Here is an 18,366-nt window from a genome sequence, read left to right as displayed (position 1 = left end):
GTTCCCAGCAATTATGTGCCATTGATCACGAGATAAATCTTTTTGTGGTTAATTTCACTTCGCAACAATGGAAACTGTTGTATCATAATTAATGCATACCTTTACATTGCGTAATTGCTAATTTATAGTTAACTAGCTTGTGCCCGCGATTTTTGACGACCTCCATGGCGCAGTGGTAAGCGCTGGTCTTATTAGTGCGAGGTCCCGAGTTCGATTCCTGGCAGGGGTTTGGAATTTTATAATTACTAAATTTCTGGTCTGGCCTGGTGGGAAAGCTTCGGCCGTCGCTAGTATAAACCACCCTACCGCGACTTCGTCCGCGTGGATTTAGGTTTTAAAAATCCCGTGGGAACTCTTTGATTTTCCGGGATAAGAAGATGCCAGCTACCTCTGTACCAAATCAGTACCCTTATTATCAGTACCCTTATTATAAATGCGAATGTGTGTTTGTTTGTTGGTTTGTACTTCAATCACGTCGCAACGGTGGAACGGATTGACGTGATTTTTTGCATAGGTATAGATAAAGACCTGGAGAGTGACATAGGCTACTTTTTATCCCGGAAAATCAAAGAGATCCCACGGGATTTTAAAAAACCTAATTCAACGCGGACGACGTCGCGGGTATCAGCTAGTTTCATATATATCGGTTAAAATAATGAGCCGTTAAGTACCCCATGGGAACTCTTTTAATTTTCCAGGATAAAAAGTAGCATATTCTCCTTCCTTCCCTGGGATGTACCTAAGCTAAAACTCTGTACCAAATTTCATCAAAATCGATTAAACTCCTGGGCCGTGAAAAGCTAGCAGAAATACAGACAGACAGACAGACACATTTTCGCATTTATAATATTAGCATGGATTAGACTTTATACTTTGACGTAAGATTTTTTACATCTTCATTACCTGTTATCTCCCAAAGCCACCATGATGCAAACTTCATAGTCGCTGATCGTTCGTCCCAGTGCTAGGGAGAAAACGCAGAGAAACTTTCAGCTTTTATAAAATAACGTAGGTCTAGCACGCACTGGCTCTCTCTCTATACATACCTAGTCTATTAGGACGTAGTATTTAAAGGCGTTTAAAATTAACCATAATTTCGGCACGTCTATTACCGGCTCGTTGGTCTAGGGGTATGATTTTCGCTTAGGGTGCGAGAGGTCCCGGGTTCAAATCCCGGACGAGCCCAAACCCTTTTTTTATTTTTTATTTTTATACGAAACTACAACTATTCATAGCATTTTTTTTTATTAGGTAGGTATATAAACTTTATTTATAAGTAATTTTTTTCTACTTATCCATAGATGGCGCCACTTATAAGTTAAAAATTAATAGCAATAAAATAACTAATAATATTTAAAAAAAAATATCATCATCATCATCATGACTAATAAGTCGCCGGCTCACTACTGAGCACGGGTCTCTTAGTAAGAGACAGAGAAAAATTATTATAAACTAGAAAATATTAAAAGAAACACATTCTTTCAAAAATATCTTTATTAATTCAGCACATTCCTATCAATGATAATTATTTAGATAAAAATAGTTACTTAAATAAAAGTACCTACACTTAACAATACTTAAATAAACCAACTGGCTTAAAATGCTTAAATACTAGTCATAAAATAATCATCAGGGGGGCATGGATCGCTCGAATCGATCGGTTTATATCTATAAATCTTTCCTTTAGTGCCAATAATAACATTATTCCTATGATCGAATGCCATTCCAGTTATTTTGAAACCTAACTGACCAATTTTCACTGGTAAAATGTTCTTAGTTGATAGTTTAAATAGGGATCCCTTAACAGATACTATAGCTTCATCGTTATTATTTAACTGTAATATAAACTTGAGTTCTCTAGTGAACCCTTTATATTGGATGGGTTCATAGAAATCTGTGGAAAAGAAATATAGTCTTCCATCTACGTATTCGTAGAATGCGTCCCCTTTTTTGTCCAAAATGAAGCTATATGCTTTCGGAATTTTCTCGTATCGCTTGACAGCTGCTGATCCGTTTATAAACTTGAATATCTCGTGATTGGTTCCAGTCGTTATGTACATTTGGTTGTCTGTTTTATCTATGAATATACTTCGGACATCGTCGTCACCTGAAAGTAAAGAACTGATCTGAGTAATCCATACGTGTACGCAGCAGAAAATAATGTACATCGGCCTTTAGAATGACATTTCAGATTTGTAGCGCGTTGTCTTTGTTTACGTCATAATAGCTATCTGCAGTCTGCACCCGATCCATCCAGTAGTTTGAGCTGTGCGTTGATAGATCAGTCAGTCAGTCAGTCACCTTTTCCTTTTATATATTTAGAAGATTAATTGATTATTATTTTTGATTACCTATAGGCCTTTCAGCGCTGATTTCAGTTCTCGAATAATCATAGGTTATGAGACCTTGGTTGGTGCCAATGTAAATCACATTATTTGCCACATCCACGCCAACGCACTGGCCGACCACCTCGTCCGACACCGGCAGTTCCGTGATGCCGAGAGAACCGTGTTTTAGAAGATGGATACCTTGGAAAAGAAAGAAAAATTCTCTATAAACGAAACGTACTTTACTATAGGTATATCGAGCTGCCGGTAGTCGATTGCGGTAGATGTCAGCTACAATGTCACGATCGCAATCACCCATGTAGGGCGATTTCGTAAAACCTGCAACAATCATCATTACAATCTCAATTGTTGTGATTGGCTGAATTCGTGCTATTCTTGTTGTATCAATGCATTATAGCCAATAGTGAGCGAGCGTTAACCAATCAGAGGTGATTGCGATCTTGACATTGTAGCTGTCATTCTACTGCAATCGCGCAGCTGGTTGGTTGATGCTGACTCACTATTGGCTAAAATGCATTATTGCTACAAGAATACCATAAATTCAGCCAATCCCAACAATTGCGATTGTAATAATGATTGATGCACAGTATAATATTAAGATTACTTGATGATTTTTTCGTGTCGTAGTGACAGTTGACAAACACATTTCTATATGTCGTATGTAGAAGGATCTGAGAACATTGTCCCAAAAAACTTTACCATTATGTGATTAGGGTCAGGGCCCTCAGAAATGAGGAATACAACCCAGGAGGACCTACCTTTTGTATAATTCCTTTTATGAAGCATGAAGAATATGTTCTCCGTTCTTGGATCGATGGTGATTCGTGAAGCGTATCCATCTATAGTAGCTATGAGTTGCCTCTTGTAATATTCGTTGCCGATTTTAGTCCGTTCGCATCTCTCCGTAGTCACTATCGCAATGACTGCTAGGGTTAGAATAGCAATTGTGCCCTTTAGTGCGAGCATGGTGGACTCATGACAGGCGTTGGTTTCTGGAAAACGGGTGCACAATCTCTATATATTCAATAAAATGAATCGCTAAATGTGTTGCTGATCGCAAATCTCGAGAACAGGTGAACCGATTTCGCAAATTCGCTCATTTTTGAAAATATTTAATTCCACAAAAAAATATTATTGGCATTTTTGCTAGCTTTCTAATCTAAACACCTTCTTTTTTTCAGGGAATTCATGTATAAATTTAAATTAAATTACCTCAATAGCTGTCTAACTGCAATCACCGATAAGTCTGTGACTGGTCGGTGACTCGTCTTTATAAAACATAGCTATTGTACTGCAGTCTGTCCGTTTGTAAACAACGCTGGCGAAACGCGGCTCTCATATTATGAAAAGGATGTTTCCAAATTATTGAACTGAAATTACCTTTATTCTTTTTATTTAGATACAAGTTATAATCCGAACTAATATTATAAATGCGAAAGTGTGTCTGTCTGTGTGTCTGCTAGCTTTTCACGGCCCACCCGTTCAACCGATTTTGATGAAATTTGGTACAGAGATAGCTTGCATCCCGGGGAAGGACATAGGCATTTTCATCCCGGAAAATCAAAGAGTTCAACTAAACTCTTACGAGTATTTTTTATTCAACTAAACTTTTACAAGTGTTTTTTAATCGTCGGATGCATCTACCACTGGTTCGGAATGCCTTTCCTACCGAGAAGAACCAGCAAGAAACCTTTAGAACCTTTAGTATTAAGAACACCCTGTACAAAGAATAACAGACGTAATAGAAAAATGATGTAATGAATCTATGATAATTGATAACATCCGCAGTGGAACAAAAGGGTGAGAAATAACTACAAAAGGTTTAGTTTTAGTTAGTTTTAATTGTAGCAAGCCCTTCTATACCTACGTACCTACCATATTATAAACATACTGAAGAAAATTAAGGACTACACTGTGCGTGGACTGGTGAGATATTACTGATGAATATTTTCTACGAATCATCATCATCAACTCATCACCGGTCAACTACAAAGAACGGGTATCCTCTTAGAATGAGAAGGGTGCGGGTGATAGCCTAGTCGGCCGTCTATTCGACGAACTTCCTTTTGGAGAACTCCCTGACGCAGTGGTATGCACTGTGATCTTATAAGTGGGAGGTCCCGGGTTCGATGCCTGGCAGGGGTTTGGAATTTTATAATTTCTGGTCTGGTCTGGTGGGAGGCTTCGGCCGTGGCTAGTTTCCACCCTACCGGCAAAGCCGTGCCGCCAAGTGAATAAGCGTTCCAACCAAGGGGGCATGGGTTTAATAAAAACGGCCATACACCTTCCAGGTTACCTCGCTTCCATCTTAGACTACATCATCACTTACCACCAGGTGAGATTGCAGTCAAGGGCTTACTTAACTAAAAAAATAAATCGGGAAGTTTTATCGCGGACACACACTGTAACTTTTCGAGTAATGTAAAGCATTAAAATAACACTTGCTTTAACGGTGAAGGAAAACGTGAGGAAAGCTGCATGCTGAGAGTTCTCCATAATGCTCTCTAATGTGTGTGAATTCTGCTAATCTGCACTTGGTCAGCATGGTGGACTATGGCCTGGACCCTACTTATTCTGAAAGGAGACCAGTGGTGCTCAGTAGTGAACCGGTGATGGGTTGATGAAGATGATGATGATAAATAAATCCGACTATTTCGTTGTCAGTTTTTTTTTGCAATTAGGAAAGAGCGATTTAAATTAAATCCTGAGTAATAATTGATAAAATAAAAAAAATAAGCGTTAAGTAAAATAATAATTTATTTGTCTACAATTTCTCCAGCACTTTTTATTCTCAGTGTATTTTTGTATTAAATAGTTATTAGTTTTTACAATTGCCACTAAACTCATAAATAACACCGCTCGTAGACAACAATATACTATTATCATAAAAAGCTATACCCGATGGCACGAAATCTAGATCCATTAACTTCCTAGGTATCAATGAATCTGGTCTGAGCCAATACAACCCATCGTTCGCTGCAAGAATTGCTCTTCCATGAGGGTCTATCGCTATCGCTCTAGCTGAGTTCTTGGGTATACCAACAAATTCGATAGCTTCTTGAAACCCTTTGAGAAGCATTTTAATATATTTCGATTCGCATTCGTAAAACACGTTCTCTTTTTTATCAACTGCTAGTATAAATGCGCAGGGCACATTTTCAACTCTGCTCTTCTCGTTCGTAACCAAATCTATTGCGTAAACTTCACTGTCAGGATATAAAACTGCATACAGCTTATTGTTAGATGCAGGTTTGAATAGCTGGGTTATGTCATCGCCTTTGAATCCTATGAAATTGGCTTTATTTGTTTTATTCAAAACACTAAGCCCGTCATCTGTTGCGATGTAGACCATGTTATTTTCTGCATCTATAGCAGCCGCTTGGCCGTTCACATTATCAACTTTAATCGGTTCTCCTTCTCTAAGTATATATTGATCCATTTTAGTCTGAACATCATCACTTTGTAGCGATTCTATATCGATTAAAGTGAAAAGTAGATCTTTATTGTTCGGATTGACTTCTAGATTAGTGGGTAAACCTTTGATAGTTAGGATGGATCTTTTAGAATATTTTTCGCCGTCGAATATTGAACAGTTTTCGGTGTATACCGATGATATTGCTAGAAGTATTATTATTAGACGCATTTTAGATCCTGAAATAGAGAAAACATAAATGTTATTTTTATATTTTTTTGGTAATTTATTTTATCGAAAATATTACAACAAAACTTAAAGCTCGCCTTATCTAATTACTATACAAATCATGCCCGTGTGGAATGGTGCAAAGAATACTGGCTGCATTTTCGCGCTGGACAGCCAGGCTGATCCGTTGCGCAAATAATGAGCCAGCCCTTCTGTCTGTCTATTAATCGCCGTCAAAATGTCTCGTAATTTCTTTTATAACATAATTTTAAATAACATGTTTTAGCGTTTTAACTTTGACTATATATATATCGACCGATAGATATCGATTTGGCTGAAATTTGGAATAACGGGAAATAAACAAGTTCCAAAAATCTAAATCCAGTTGCAAGCATCATGAAGTAATTAATATTTTAGAACTCTAAAATGTAACCAAAGTACTTTTATCTTCTTACTAGGTATTTTTATTTGTGCGGCGAAGTCAGTTTTAACTGTTTGTGATGAACACAATATTATGAGAGTTATCAGTCTATAAACTATTATAATATTATTACTAAACAAAATTTAATTTTAAGTTTTTATGGTGCATGAAACACAATTTACTCTGAAATCCAAATGCAATTCTAATGACAAACATGCTATTAAAGCTAAAATGAAAATATGAAAAAACTTACGTTTTACAAATATTAGAACTTTTAACCGACGATCCCCAGCCGATGTTAACAATAAACTGACTTGTTTTCTGATTTATTCTAAACCATAAATAATAATTATTATAAAAGAGGTAACAAGTTCGACGGACGGTTATCAAAAATAGAACAAAAACACGCGGTTTCCTGGTAAATTAACGTTATCGGTACAGTAGTTTAATATAATATTGTTTAAATAAATATTAAGTTTTTGGCAAAAATGTTTACTTCAATCCATAGTTTTGTTCGAAATGCATACGGAAATGTTTTTAATGTGATATATAACTTCTTTGAGGAAGGAAACAAAACGTGCGTGCGTGCTCATTGTCTCTTCGATAAAAATAAGAAGGACTTTAAATTACTAGAATAAAAAAGTAACAGCTGTCATAATAATGTATTATTTAAAACATTGAAATACTGATAATACTGGCTAAGTAATACAATGAATCAAAAGCTTAAATATATTGTATTAAATAAACTTAAATCTAAATTAAAAGTATTTATTTAAGTTTGTATGTTTTAATTTAACATTGTATCATTATTCATCATATTATTGTATTATCTATTCTAAATATATAAAAAGAAAAGGTGACTGACTGACTGACTGATCTATGAACACACAGCTCAAATTACTGGACGGATCGGGTTGAAAGGCATGCAGATAGCTATTATGACGTAGGCATCCGCTTAGAAAGGATTTTCGGAAATTCAACCCCTAAGGGGGTAAAATAAGGGTTTGATATTTGTGTAGTCCACGCGGACGATGCCGCGGGCATAAGCTAGTATATATAAAACGAAAAGGCGACTGAATGACTGACTGATCTATCAACGCACAGCTCAAACTACTTGACATATCGGGCTGAAATTTGGCATGCAAATAGCTATTATGACGTAGGCATCCGCTAAGAAAGAATTTTTGAAAATTCATCCCCTAAGGGGGTTAAATAGGGGTTTGAAATTTGTGTAGTCCACGTGAACGAAGTTGCGAGCATAAAATAGTTATTAATAAACAATCACTTGTCGTTACGTCACGGAGAATCGGTTAGCAATGGGAACAGTTTATAATTCTTCACGCATTATTACAGATAGCGTGTGTGTTTAGTGGTGTATAATTACTGCTTATGTAACCCTCCACGCTGACCTAGTGGAGCAAGTGGATTCCACAGTAATTGGGGGTCCGCGTCTATCACTGCCAACGGTATATTATATATATATATATAATATACCGTGTTTATTTTATTATATATATATATATATATATATAAAATAAAATAAACACGTCGTATATACCGTATATACGACGTGTTTATTTTATTTTATTTTTATTTTTATTCAGACACAAGTTAGCCCTTGACTGCAATCTCACCTGGTGGTAAGTGATGATGCAGTCTAAGATGATAGCGGGCTAACCTGGAAGGGATATGTTTTTATTAAACCCATACCCCTTTGGTTTCTACACGGCATCGTACCGGAACGCTAAATCGCTTGGCGGCACGGCTTTGCCGGTAGGGTGGTAACTAGCCACGGCCGAAGCCTCCCACCAGACCAGACCAAAAATTTAGAAATTATAAAATTCCAAACCCCTGCCAGGAATCGAACCCGGGACCTCCCACTATTAAGACCACAGCGCTCACCACTGCGCCAGGGAGGTCGTCAAAATAGTGTTTGATAAAATATCATCATTATTATCATTATTACATATCAATATAAATTTCTGGTCTGGTCTGGTGGGTGGCTTCAGCCGTGGTTAGTTACCACCCTACCGGCAAAGCCGTACCGCCAACAAAAAAACTGCCATACCCCCTCCAAGTTAGCCCGCATCCGTCTTAAATTGCATCATCACTTACCACCAGGTGAGATTGCAGGCAGGGGCTAACTTGTATCTGAATAAAAAAAAAAAAATCAAACGATGGACGAGACCTCCACTGTTCTGACAATACACTGGTATCTGCAGAATTGCACATACCAGTGTTTTGTGGTTACAGCGATAAATCAGCTCCTCGCAAGTGGTTAGGTACGTACCTAATATATATATATCTAAAAAAAAAAAAAAGAATATTAGCCATGTTAAATGACTAATATTCCCCTTTCCTCTCCAATTACGCGTCAAGCTTGTGCTAGGAGTAGGTACGACAATAGTGCAACAGGCGGGGTTTGAACCGTCTCCTATACCGGTTGAGCTATTGAGGATCTAATATGGCAGTTAAATAGTTGACGCAGTACGCTCAACCGAAATTGCCGGCGCACGTGGCGTAACATGTTTGCTTTTCACCTAACACTGGATGAGAAAGGTGGCAGGCAGGCACGATGATTTTCTCACCTAAATCAAGCACGCAAAAAGGGTTTAGGAAAGGTGTTTTTGAGAAAAAAAATACTAAATGTATGCTTGCAAAGTAAAGATATTTCAATTATTAATTAAAAACGCCTTACTCACGACCTTGAATGGGAAGCTGGAAGAAATCTCTGTTTAGAGATAAGCATTTCCAATGTAACTTAATTTAGTATTACTTTGTAACTACAATTATGGTACATGAAAAATAAAAATAAAATAAATAAATAAATACATAATAATCAAAATATATTATGACACGTCTTATAAATAAACAACATAATATTTACAGATATCTCAGTATTAAAACTGTCTACTGGTTTTACCCATTATTCGATAACCTTTGCTATTAGATATACATATATACTTATAAGTTATAGTTACAGAGAGGTATATAGCTGCTATTAACATTAGCATGTCGGTGATGCGACCTGGAACATTTTATCCATCCCAAAATGCTCAAACGTATACAAAAATTTCCGCGTAATTCTTCCTTTTATTATATGTTTACTAGCTCATACCCGCTACTTCATCCGCATGAATTTGGGTTTTTGAAAACCCCGTGGGAATTCTTTAATTTACCGGGATAAAAAGTAGCTTATGTCACTCTTCTGGTCTTTGACTATACCCATGCAAAAAATCACGTCGATCCGTTGTTCCGTTGTGACGTGATTGAAGGACAAACCGACAAACCAATAAACCAACAAACAAAAACACTTTCGTATTTATAATAGGGGTAGTGATGATCCCATCGGAATAAAATGGATTTATTTATTTCATGTAGGACACCATGTGCCACTTATGATAAAACTAGCTTATGCTCGCGACTTCGTCCGCGTGGACTACAAAACTTTCAAACGCCTATTTAACCCCCTTAGGGGGATGAATTTTCAAAAATTCTTAGCGGATGCCTACGTCATAATAGCTATGGATGCCAAATTTCAGCCCGATCCGTCCAGTAGTGAGAGCTGTGCAGTCAGTCGGTCACCTTTTTCTTTTATATATTTAGATATGTCAAGGCTCTACCGGCGATTCGGAAAGCGGATTCTACTGAGAAGAGCCGATAAGAAACTCAGTAGTTCTAGAGTATCGAACCTACATGCAAAATCTTAAGTTTCTAGACCCACTTGAGGTTTGAGCTACACACTGATATGATATATCGGTTATTTTTTTTCTTTTACATGTAATATTTTTTTAATATTTTCCTTTAAAGTAGATCCCCAATAAGAAAGGATTTATTGAAGTTTCACACGAGCGAAGCCAGGGTGCAAACAGTTGTACATTTTGTATTTGTAAGAATAACCACAGCATTTCTTCTATAATAAGTATACTTACTTACTTAAATTTTTTTCCTCTTGCAGTTTCAACAATGGAGAACATTCATTATTGGATTGCTATAGCCATCTGCCTTTCTTCTCTGTCTTTACCCAAGTTCCTGAGCCACCAAAATGTAACATATAACAAAATGTTTCGATCTGAACAGATTATATTTACTTCCGGTCATAATATAACCAAACTACTAGTCCCTGCGGACGGTACGTCGTATATTCAAGAAGATTTCTCTGATGTACCATCAATATTCTTTACAATAAGTGACCCTACATTAGACGGAGGAAGCTGTATATATGTTTTAGAAGATTTAGCAGCATACGAAATTTTAGAAGGTGGTAGAGATTCCACTTCTGATTATAGCACAGATAGATCAGTATATTTCGGTTCTAAAGATGGCATTTATAAATATGACGCTGAAACATTATCAGCCAAGAAGTTCGGTCCGTTTCGAGACGATATAATCCAATTACAAAAAGCAAACGGCTCTGATACAATTTACATTTTAACAGCAAAAAATAAAATTTACAAAATAGAAAACAACGGGACAGTTAAATCTAGAATTCAATCCGTGACTTGCGCATTAGAATTCGTTTTGGATACGTCTAATAATCTATATTTCATATCGTGTGATGATAGTCTACCACGCATAGTGAAACCTAATGGGAATTTAGTTACATACGTGCCTTCTGTTACTGGAGATTTTAAAGAGATTAAATTGATACGACCAGCGTTTTTAATGGAGAATTCTATACCTTTATTTGCGGATGGATGGCTGCATGTGCTTTATGAAAATGGGAGTAGTGAAAAAAAGGATTTTTATATAAACGAACATCCAACAGCGTGCAGTGTTGATGCAGCATTGTATTTAGTGCTAGCTTTGAATGGGAAGATATTTGAGTTCAATGTGATGGAAGCGATGTTGACATCAATGTTTGGGTATTCGGATTATATGCCCATCGATCTTACTAAAATGATCATGTCTATTATTCAAACGACGAAGGAAGGTGTTTTACGTAATTTCAACAGTGCCGATAAGTGAACTCGTTGATTTGTCGGGATAAAAAGCAGCCTATATCACTCTCCAGGTCTTTATCTATACCCATGCAAAAAATTACGTCAATCCGTTGCACCGTTGCGACATGATTGAAGGATGGGCCGTGAAAAGCTAGCAGACAGACAGACAGACACACTATCGCATTTATAATAATAAATAGTAAATAGTATGGACGTATGGATGGATAAATAAAAAACAATATTATTATTTTAATATTACTATTATTATTTAAAATTAATTAAAAATGTTTATTTTCAATAAAATTTATGATTATTTCATAAAATGCAGGTAGGTACAATAATAGGTTGAAATAATATGTCTGATGAGCCTTATACATTTTACCTTTGCAACTGTTTAAATATTACCTAAAGTTAAATACATAAGGATTAAAATATTAAGCTATCTAAACATATTACTTAAACTTAATAATACTTTTAATTATTTTATTGACATCCTTATAAACCCTTAACTTTCCGTAAATTCGTCCGTGTGGATTTCGGTTCTGTTGGAACTATTTGATTTTCCGCGATAAAAAGTAGCATAATAAGATGCAAAAATCACGCCGATAAATTTCATAATTCTAGGTCAACGGGAAGTACCCTATAGATTTTGCATTTTGAATGACTTGTCTTGACACAACGACAGACGACAGATAACGAAGTGATCCTATATAATTTTCTAAAACTATTTATTATTATTATTATTGTCATATTTTATTTTATTTCTTCATTGACTTTTATTTGTTAAAGCAATATGTTCTGTTGCCAAAAAGACCAAATAATTTTGAGTCGAGGTAACTGCCGAGCAGTTTCTCCGGCGTAACGTCCTTGTGCAACGACGATAGACGAAATTCATAGATTTTCTTATTAAAACCATAGTATTGGATCAATGCTACTTCTGGGGCAAACGCCGTTGGCTTCGCTTGTGACTCGAATTCAATTGCAGCTGTTGTACTGAAGGCGTAACTGCTTATAGTAAACAATTTATTATCAGCTAAGAATGGCACTTCATCCTTTAGAAAGAATGGAGGTCTTATGAGTTTGGCATTAGACAGGACTTTCGGCAGACCAACTACTGGGTTAACGCCACTAGCTCTTCGCACGTAGGGTTTATTATCATCGGAAAAGAAGAACAGGTGGTCTGTTTTGTCCAAAACAATTTCTTTAGCGTTCACAACATCATCTAACTTCTCTTTTTTCTCACCGTTATCACTAACTTTGAATACTTCACGGTCTTCAGTCAAAATGTATATTATATCTCCTGATTGTTCAGAAGCGATTGCGATGATACTGTCTGTTATTGGTCCGTACTTGTCAGCAGAATTAGATGTTTCGTTATATACATAAATCCCATCTGCAGCGCCAAAGAAAATTCGTTTGGCATCGATTCCTGATGCAGCAGCATCTCTACCGTTGATGAGGATCTTTGTAGCTTTTCCTTCCTTGAAAACGTAGAGTCCTTTGTCTTGACGAGTTCCATTAGATTGTTCGTCAGCTTCCACGAAGAATAAGATGACATCGGCATTAACATCACCAGCATCGTCGTATTTGAACGAGTTAATTAGAACAACTATTTTGACTATGTCATACTTTCCTCTGTATATGACCATTTCGTCCTTATAGAAATCTGGTGTCACTACATAAGGCTCAAATTCTTTACGTAAGAATATGGGTTCGGCGATCAGCAGATCAACCAACGCCAAAGTTGTGAAGAGCATCAACAGCCTCATTTTGAATTCTGAAATATATAAAATTAAAAAGAAATTAGAGAGTTGGAAGGTCAGATGTCCCAATGTCGACATCCCGAAGGAACGTACTACACAAAAACTTTGGGATTTGCCATTGGTTCAACTGACACATACGAATTTGGTTCAAAATCTTACAAGTGACAGAGATCGTGCCAGGCTTCTAGCATTATCCGAAAAGGAATCTGGGTATTGGCTGCATGCCTTGCCATCAAAAAATCTCGGCACACTTTTAGATAACGAAAGTTTTCGTGTGGCTCTAGGTCTCAGATTGGGAACACCACTGTGCCATCAGCACAGATGTCCGTGTGGAAAAGAGGTTGATAAATTTGGAATCCACGGACTCTCTTGCCAAAGGAGCTCCGGTAGGCTGTTTAGGCATGGCTCTCTTAACGATACAATTAAAAGAGCTCTTGCCACCATAAATATTCCTGCGCTCATTGAGCCGGCAGGGATTAGTCGGGATGATGGCAAGAGACCTGATGGATTGACGCTGGTTCCCTGGGAACGGGGACGGGCGCTAATGTGGGACGCAACTTGCGTTGACACATTGGCCCCGTGTCATATCAGGAAGACAGCATCAAGACCGGGAGCCGCAGCAGAAACAGCTGAAAACGGCAAGCGGCGCAAGTATGCCTCTCTTATAGAGAGTTACATTTTTGTGCCGTTTGCCGTGGAGACCCTGGGGCCATGGAGTCTTAGTGCTAAAAATTTTTTACGAGACATTTCACCGCGATTAATAGCCTCAACTGGTGACAGAAGGGCTGGCTCATTTTTTGCGCAGCGGATCAGCCTGGCTGTCCAGCGCGGAAATGCAGCCAGTATTCTTGGCACCATTCCACGCGGTCATGATTTATATAGTAATTAGATAAGGCTAGCCTTAAGTTTTATTGTATTAAAAAATTAAAAAGACTGAGTTTTGTGATATTTTCATTAAAAAAATTATAAAGTTAAAAAAAACTAATTACAGATATCAAAAACTATTTTTTTTTGATATAACATGGGATTATCTTTACACATCTTATGTGTTTTTTTTTCAAAGAATATTAGCCATGTTAAATGACTAATATTCCCCTTTCCTCTCCAACTAAGCGTTAAGCTTGTGCTAGGAGTAGGTACGACAATAGTGCAACGGGCGGGGTTTGAACCGTCGACCTTTCGGTTTTCAGTCAATCCAACAACAACAACAACAACAACAACAACAACAACAAAGTCAACAAGCTTTACCCGTTGAGCTATTGAGGCTTTTGTATGTGCCTATTTATTGTACCTACTACCTAGCTACCTACTAGCTGATGCCTGCGACTTCGTCCGCGTTGATTAAGAATTTTGAGAACCCGTGGGAACTCTTTGATTTTCCGGAATAAAAAGTTGTCTATGTCACTTCTCAGGTGATTGAAGGACAAGCCAACGAACCAACATATCAACACACTTTCATATTTATTATATGGGTAGTGGAGAGAGCTGATGATGATGCAGCAGCAGATGCTTGGAGTTTCTCGTGACGTGATTAAATCAGAAATGAGGACATCCGTAGGAGAACTAGAATAACCGACATAGCTCAACGAGTTGCAAAGCTGAAATGGCAATGGGCACGGCACATACGAGAGAGAGAGAGAGAGAATTAGAGGATTACAGAAAGAGAGAGAGCGAGTGAGAGAGAGGATTAGAGAGAGAGGGGGGGGAGAGACAGAGTGAGCGAGCGAGAGAGAATTAGAGGATTAGAGAGAGAGAGAGAGGGGGAGAGAATTAGAGGATTAGAGAGAGAGGGGGGAGAGAGAGAGCGAGTGAGCGAGAGACAATTAGAGGATTAGACAGAGTGAGCGAGCGAGTGAGAGAATTATAGAAAGAGAGCGAGCGAGAGAGAATTAGAGGATTAGAGAGAGAGGGGGGGAGGGGGGGGAGAGGGGGGGAGAGGGGGGGAGGGGGGGAGGGGGGGAGAGAGAGAGAGTGAGCGAGCGAGAGAGATAATTATAGAGAGCATTGCATGAACAGGTCATTCAATGTTCTCTCATGACTGTCTCATTTGTTTTGAAATTTTCATTTACAGGACAAAGAAACGGTGGAATAAGAGCTGAAAGTTAAGAAGAACGATCAGCGACTATGAAGTGTGGATCATGGTGGCTTTGGGAGAACTTCATAGTTGCAGATCATTCTTCCCAGTGTTGGGACAATACGCAGAGAAACTTTCAGCTTTTATAAATAAGTGTCTGGCACGCGCTGGGAGGTTTATCCTATCAAATTACCTACCTGTTGATTAGCGACGCTCACACGTTTTAAATAGTCCCGGGAGACCACAGCACTAACCACTTTGTTGTGTGAATATTAATATGAGGACTGAGATCTTTCTATAATATAATTAATGGGAACGTGTGTGTATGGAAGCGGTGGCTTGCCTTGTGAATGGAGATATGGGCATTGGGCAGGTCGCAGGGTGGTATGCGTGCGCCGCCCCGCCCGCCTTGAAAAATTCGAGCGCTCTCCCCCGCCCGTACAGCGCTTGCGCGGTAACCGTAACCGCTTTCCCGCCATTTATTTTTTATTTTTATTCAGATACAAGTAAGCCCTTGAATGCAATCTCACCTGGCGGTAAGTGATGATGCAGTCTAAGGTGGTAGCGGGCTAATCTGGGAGGGGTATGGCAGTTTTTATTAAACCCTCTCTTTTTATTAAGGTCATTAAGGTGTAAATAAAGTCAAAATATAAAGTAATTTTTTTTTGCCAGACACGTATGGTAGCAACCCCCTGCCAGACACTCGTTTTATAAAATATTTTTTTTGGTTGTCTGGCAGGGGGTTGCCACGACACTGTCTGGAAATGCATGTGCATGACGTGATTTCTATTACTATTCCAAAGAAAATGGCTGGTTCTCACTTTATTACATGAAAATGGCCCTTGGATGAATGATTACCATTTTCATTGTCGCGCGGTGGGCGCGCCAGTTCAAACGATCTTCTTTTTGTTTTTAAACTATTGAAAACAGGTTTCATATCAAAATCAAAATATATTTATTTCTTAAAATAGGTACTTAGGTAGGTGTTGGTACAATTTTTATGTAACACTATGCCATGCCTATGTAAGGCGTACAAATTTTAGCTTATTTCACACTACGGGGTATAAATTGTATTATATTGTATTAAATCGTACGTATCTAAAAACACCTATTATGTTAGTCTGCATTTTAAAAACCTCGTTACCAGTATGAAACTGTTGAGCAATTTATATTATTGTCCTATTGGAAATTGCTGCAGTGCGTACAGATAAGAGCCGATTGTCGTTTTTTAAAAAAATAATGAAGTCATTTCCGAGAAATCATTTTCCAGTAGGATAGGAACCTTTGGTGATGATGGTGACAGAGTCGATGGCCGCTGAGCCGGACGTGTTCTAGAGTGGAGACCATTCAGAGTATCAGCGAGCGCAGTGTGGGACGACCTCCAACCCGCCGGACTGATGACCTTAAGAAGATAGCGGGAAGTGTGTGGAGGAGGAAGGTGAAGGACCGTATGTGGTGGCGCGCTCTCGGGAAGTCCAATGTCCAGCTGTGGACGCAAACAGGCTGATTGATTGATAGAACCTGGCCCTTTGTCACACAATATGTTAATTATTACCAACATTATATTATTAACTTAGCTATCAAATGAAAAATTTGTAAGACAGTAAATGTAGCAGCAAAGGAATAATTTGTAACATACGTCATTAATTTTGGCATCGAAAACAACGCCTTGTCTTTGGAATTAAGCGCGAGATTTAGAAACGTTTCCAGAACGGTTACAATTATAATCGTTTCTGTGAGGTCGTTTTATCCCGTAGTAATCGTCGATATGATTGTTGATACCTTCGAAGACACAGTTCAAAAATTGAATTAAAAAATTGTATTCATAGATTTTCTTGTCATGAGCATAGTATTGAAACAGGAACGCTTCAATGGCGAGGGCGGTCGGCATCTCTTTAGGTTGGAGTTCAATACCTATAAATGCACTTCTACGGTTAGAGTAGATAAGGTACACTTTGTTATCAATGATAACTAGTGCTCCATTCTCAAGGAAGATAGGAGATTTTAAAAGGATCACACTTCCTGTGGCTACTGGGAGACCTTCAATTTTCTTAACACCGTCAGTTGTGCGGACATATAGTATCTTATCGTCTGAAAAGAAGTACAGGTTGTTCTGGTAATCTAAAACGATTTGTTTGGGTTTGACAACGTCGTCTAATTTCTCTTTCTTCTCGCCGTTATCAGTAACTTTGTACACGTCACGATCTTCAGTCAAAATGTAAATCACTTCGCCAAGTTTCTCCATATCGATTGCAATAATGCTATCCGTGATTGGTCCGTATTTGTCAGCGGAGTTTGTCTCTGGGTTGTACACGTAAAGTCCATCTTTAGCTCCAAAGAAAGCTTTTGTGCTATTGTCTCCTGGTCCTGACGTAGCGGCGTCTCTGCCGTTATCCAGAATTTTTGTGGCTTCCGCTTCTCCATCCACAAGCTTCAAGATATACAATCCTCGATCTACACGGCTACCATCTGGTTGGACATCAGCTTCAACGATGAATAATACGAGGCTTGGGTTAGTTTTGTCCGAGGACTTCCGTGCTTCAGATAAGACGACGCTAATCAACGCGTTAAGAGGTAAAACCATGTTGACGATATCATGGTCTGCTTTATATTTAACATATTCTTCGCGATAAATATCCCGTGTTACAAAACCTTTCTTGTCTTCGTCGTTGTTAGAAGTGGGAGCGGCAACCAGAAGACCGACTAGCGCAAGAGCTGTGCAGCAAGTCAGCAGTGTCATTTTGAAATCTGAAATAAAACATATAGAAACTGAATCATTGAGAGCTTGGGTGATTTTGATTTAGAATTTATAAAAATGCCGCTCGAATGGAACTCTTGGATTTTTCCGAATGAATAAAAAGTAGGTAATTCATGTCCATCTCAACGATGCAAGCTTTATGTTGCCTAATGCCTTTTAAAAATAGGGGCATTAAAAAATTGTGAAAAAAAATACAAAAAAAAATAACTGACTTCAATTATCCAGTCATCATGATCAAGCCTTCGCTGGCTCAGAGTGAGAAGGCGTTTGGACGTAGTCTACCACGCTGACTTCACACACCTTTTTTTAGAACATTACGGAGACCTCTCAGGCATGCAGGTTTCCTTACGATGCTTTCCTTCACCGTTAACTACTTTACGTTAATTACTTAAAACGCACATAACTCGAAAAGACAATGC

At 38.1% G+C, this 18,366-nt stretch overlaps 5 protein-coding genes and 1 non-coding gene across 7 annotated transcripts; 2 read left to right on the top strand and 4 right to left on the bottom strand.

Moving 5' to 3' along the window:
* Positions 1 to 1,113: 1,113 nt before the first annotated feature.
* On the top strand, positions 1,114 to 1,185 carry TRNAP-AGG (transfer RNA proline (anticodon AGG)). Its single transcript has one exon. It is a non-coding gene; the product is annotated as a tRNA-Pro (tRNA).
* Positions 1,186 to 1,604: 419 nt separating this feature from the next.
* LOC117993780 (uncharacterized) lies at positions 1,605 to 3,631 on the bottom strand. Its single transcript, XM_034981614.2, has 4 exons — positions 3,561 to 3,631; positions 3,107 to 3,340; positions 2,352 to 2,528; positions 1,605 to 2,107 (listed from the first exon to the last, which is right to left on the bottom strand). The coding sequence occupies exons 2-4, from the start codon at positions 3,312 to 3,314 to the stop codon at positions 1,605 to 1,607; spliced, it is 888 nt and encodes a 295-aa protein (XP_034837505.1). The 5' UTR covers positions 3,315 to 3,340; positions 3,561 to 3,631.
* Positions 3,632 to 5,106: 1,475 nt separating this feature from the next.
* Positions 5,107 to 6,945, bottom strand: LOC138404091 (uncharacterized). 2 transcript variants are annotated; one of them, XM_069507300.1, is made up of 2 exons: positions 6,663 to 6,945; positions 5,107 to 5,999 (listed from the first exon to the last, which is right to left on the bottom strand). In XM_069507300.1, the coding sequence occupies exon 2, from the start codon at positions 5,989 to 5,991 to the stop codon at positions 5,167 to 5,169; it is 825 nt and encodes a 274-aa protein (XP_069363401.1). In that variant the 5' UTR covers positions 5,992 to 5,999; positions 6,663 to 6,945; the 3' UTR covers positions 5,107 to 5,166. The 2 variants fall into 2 exon arrangements, with proteins under 2 accessions (XP_069363401.1, XP_069363403.1); XM_069507302.1 differs by having other exon boundaries at positions 6,670 to 6,945.
* Positions 6,946 to 10,471: 3,526 nt separating this feature from the next.
* On the top strand, positions 10,472 to 11,400 carry LOC138404103 (uncharacterized). Its single transcript, XM_069507324.1, has one exon. It carries the CDS (start codon positions 10,472 to 10,474, stop codon positions 11,375 to 11,377), a length of 906 nt encoding a protein of 301 aa, XP_069363425.1. The 3' UTR covers positions 11,378 to 11,400.
* Positions 11,401 to 11,605: 205 nt separating this feature from the next.
* Positions 11,606 to 15,526, bottom strand: LOC138404074 (uncharacterized). Its single transcript, XM_069507236.1, has 2 exons — positions 15,387 to 15,526; positions 11,606 to 13,129 (listed from the first exon to the last, which is right to left on the bottom strand). Exon 2 carries the CDS (start codon positions 13,119 to 13,121, stop codon positions 12,129 to 12,131), a length of 993 nt encoding a protein of 330 aa, XP_069363337.1. The 5' UTR covers positions 13,122 to 13,129; positions 15,387 to 15,526; the 3' UTR covers positions 11,606 to 12,128.
* Positions 15,527 to 16,855: 1,329 nt separating this feature from the next.
* On the bottom strand, positions 16,856 to 17,937 carry LOC117993944 (uncharacterized). Its single transcript, XM_034981820.2, has one exon. The coding sequence runs from the start codon at positions 17,927 to 17,929 to the stop codon at positions 16,871 to 16,873; it is 1,059 nt and encodes a 352-aa protein (XP_034837711.2). The 5' UTR covers positions 17,930 to 17,937; the 3' UTR covers positions 16,856 to 16,870.
* Between the last annotated feature and the right edge of the window lie 429 nt (positions 17,938 to 18,366).

This window comes from Maniola hyperantus, chromosome 25 (assembly GCF_902806685.2).
Source record: "Maniola hyperantus chromosome 25, iAphHyp1.2, whole genome shotgun sequence".
In the NCBI taxonomy this organism is placed as follows: domain Eukaryota; kingdom Metazoa; phylum Arthropoda; class Insecta; order Lepidoptera; family Nymphalidae; genus Maniola; species Maniola hyperantus.
The sequence above is the reverse complement of the archived record's forward strand: the minus strand, read 5'-3'. Positions and strand labels throughout refer to the sequence as shown.

Bases quoted from the DNA above. Each gene is read 5' to 3' on its own strand.
- LOC117993780 (XM_034981614.2), bottom strand. From the start codon at position 3,314: ATGCTCGCACTAAAGGGCACAATTGCTATTCTAACCCTAGCAGTCATT. The intron at 2,529-3,106 runs GTAGGTCCTCCT...TTCTTTTCCAAG, and splicing joins TAAAAGGAATTATACAAAAG to GTATCCATCTTCTAAAACAC. The intron at 2,108-2,351 runs GTAATCAAAAAT...CTTTACTTTCAG, and splicing joins CAGCGCTGAAAGGCCTATAG to GTGACGACGATGTCCGAAGT.
- LOC138404091 (XM_069507300.1), bottom strand. From the start codon at position 5,991: ATGCGTCTAATAATAATACTTCTAGCAATATCATCGGTATACACCGAA.
- LOC138404103 (XM_069507324.1), top strand. From the start codon at position 10,472: ATGTTTCGATCTGAACAGATTATATTTACTTCCGGTCATAATATAACC.
- LOC138404074 (XM_069507236.1), bottom strand. From the start codon at position 13,121: ATGAGGCTGTTGATGCTCTTCACAACTTTGGCGTTGGTTGATCTGCTG.
- LOC117993944 (XM_034981820.2), bottom strand. From the start codon at position 17,929: ATGACACTGCTGACTTGCTGCACAGCTCTTGCGCTAGTCGGTCTTCTG.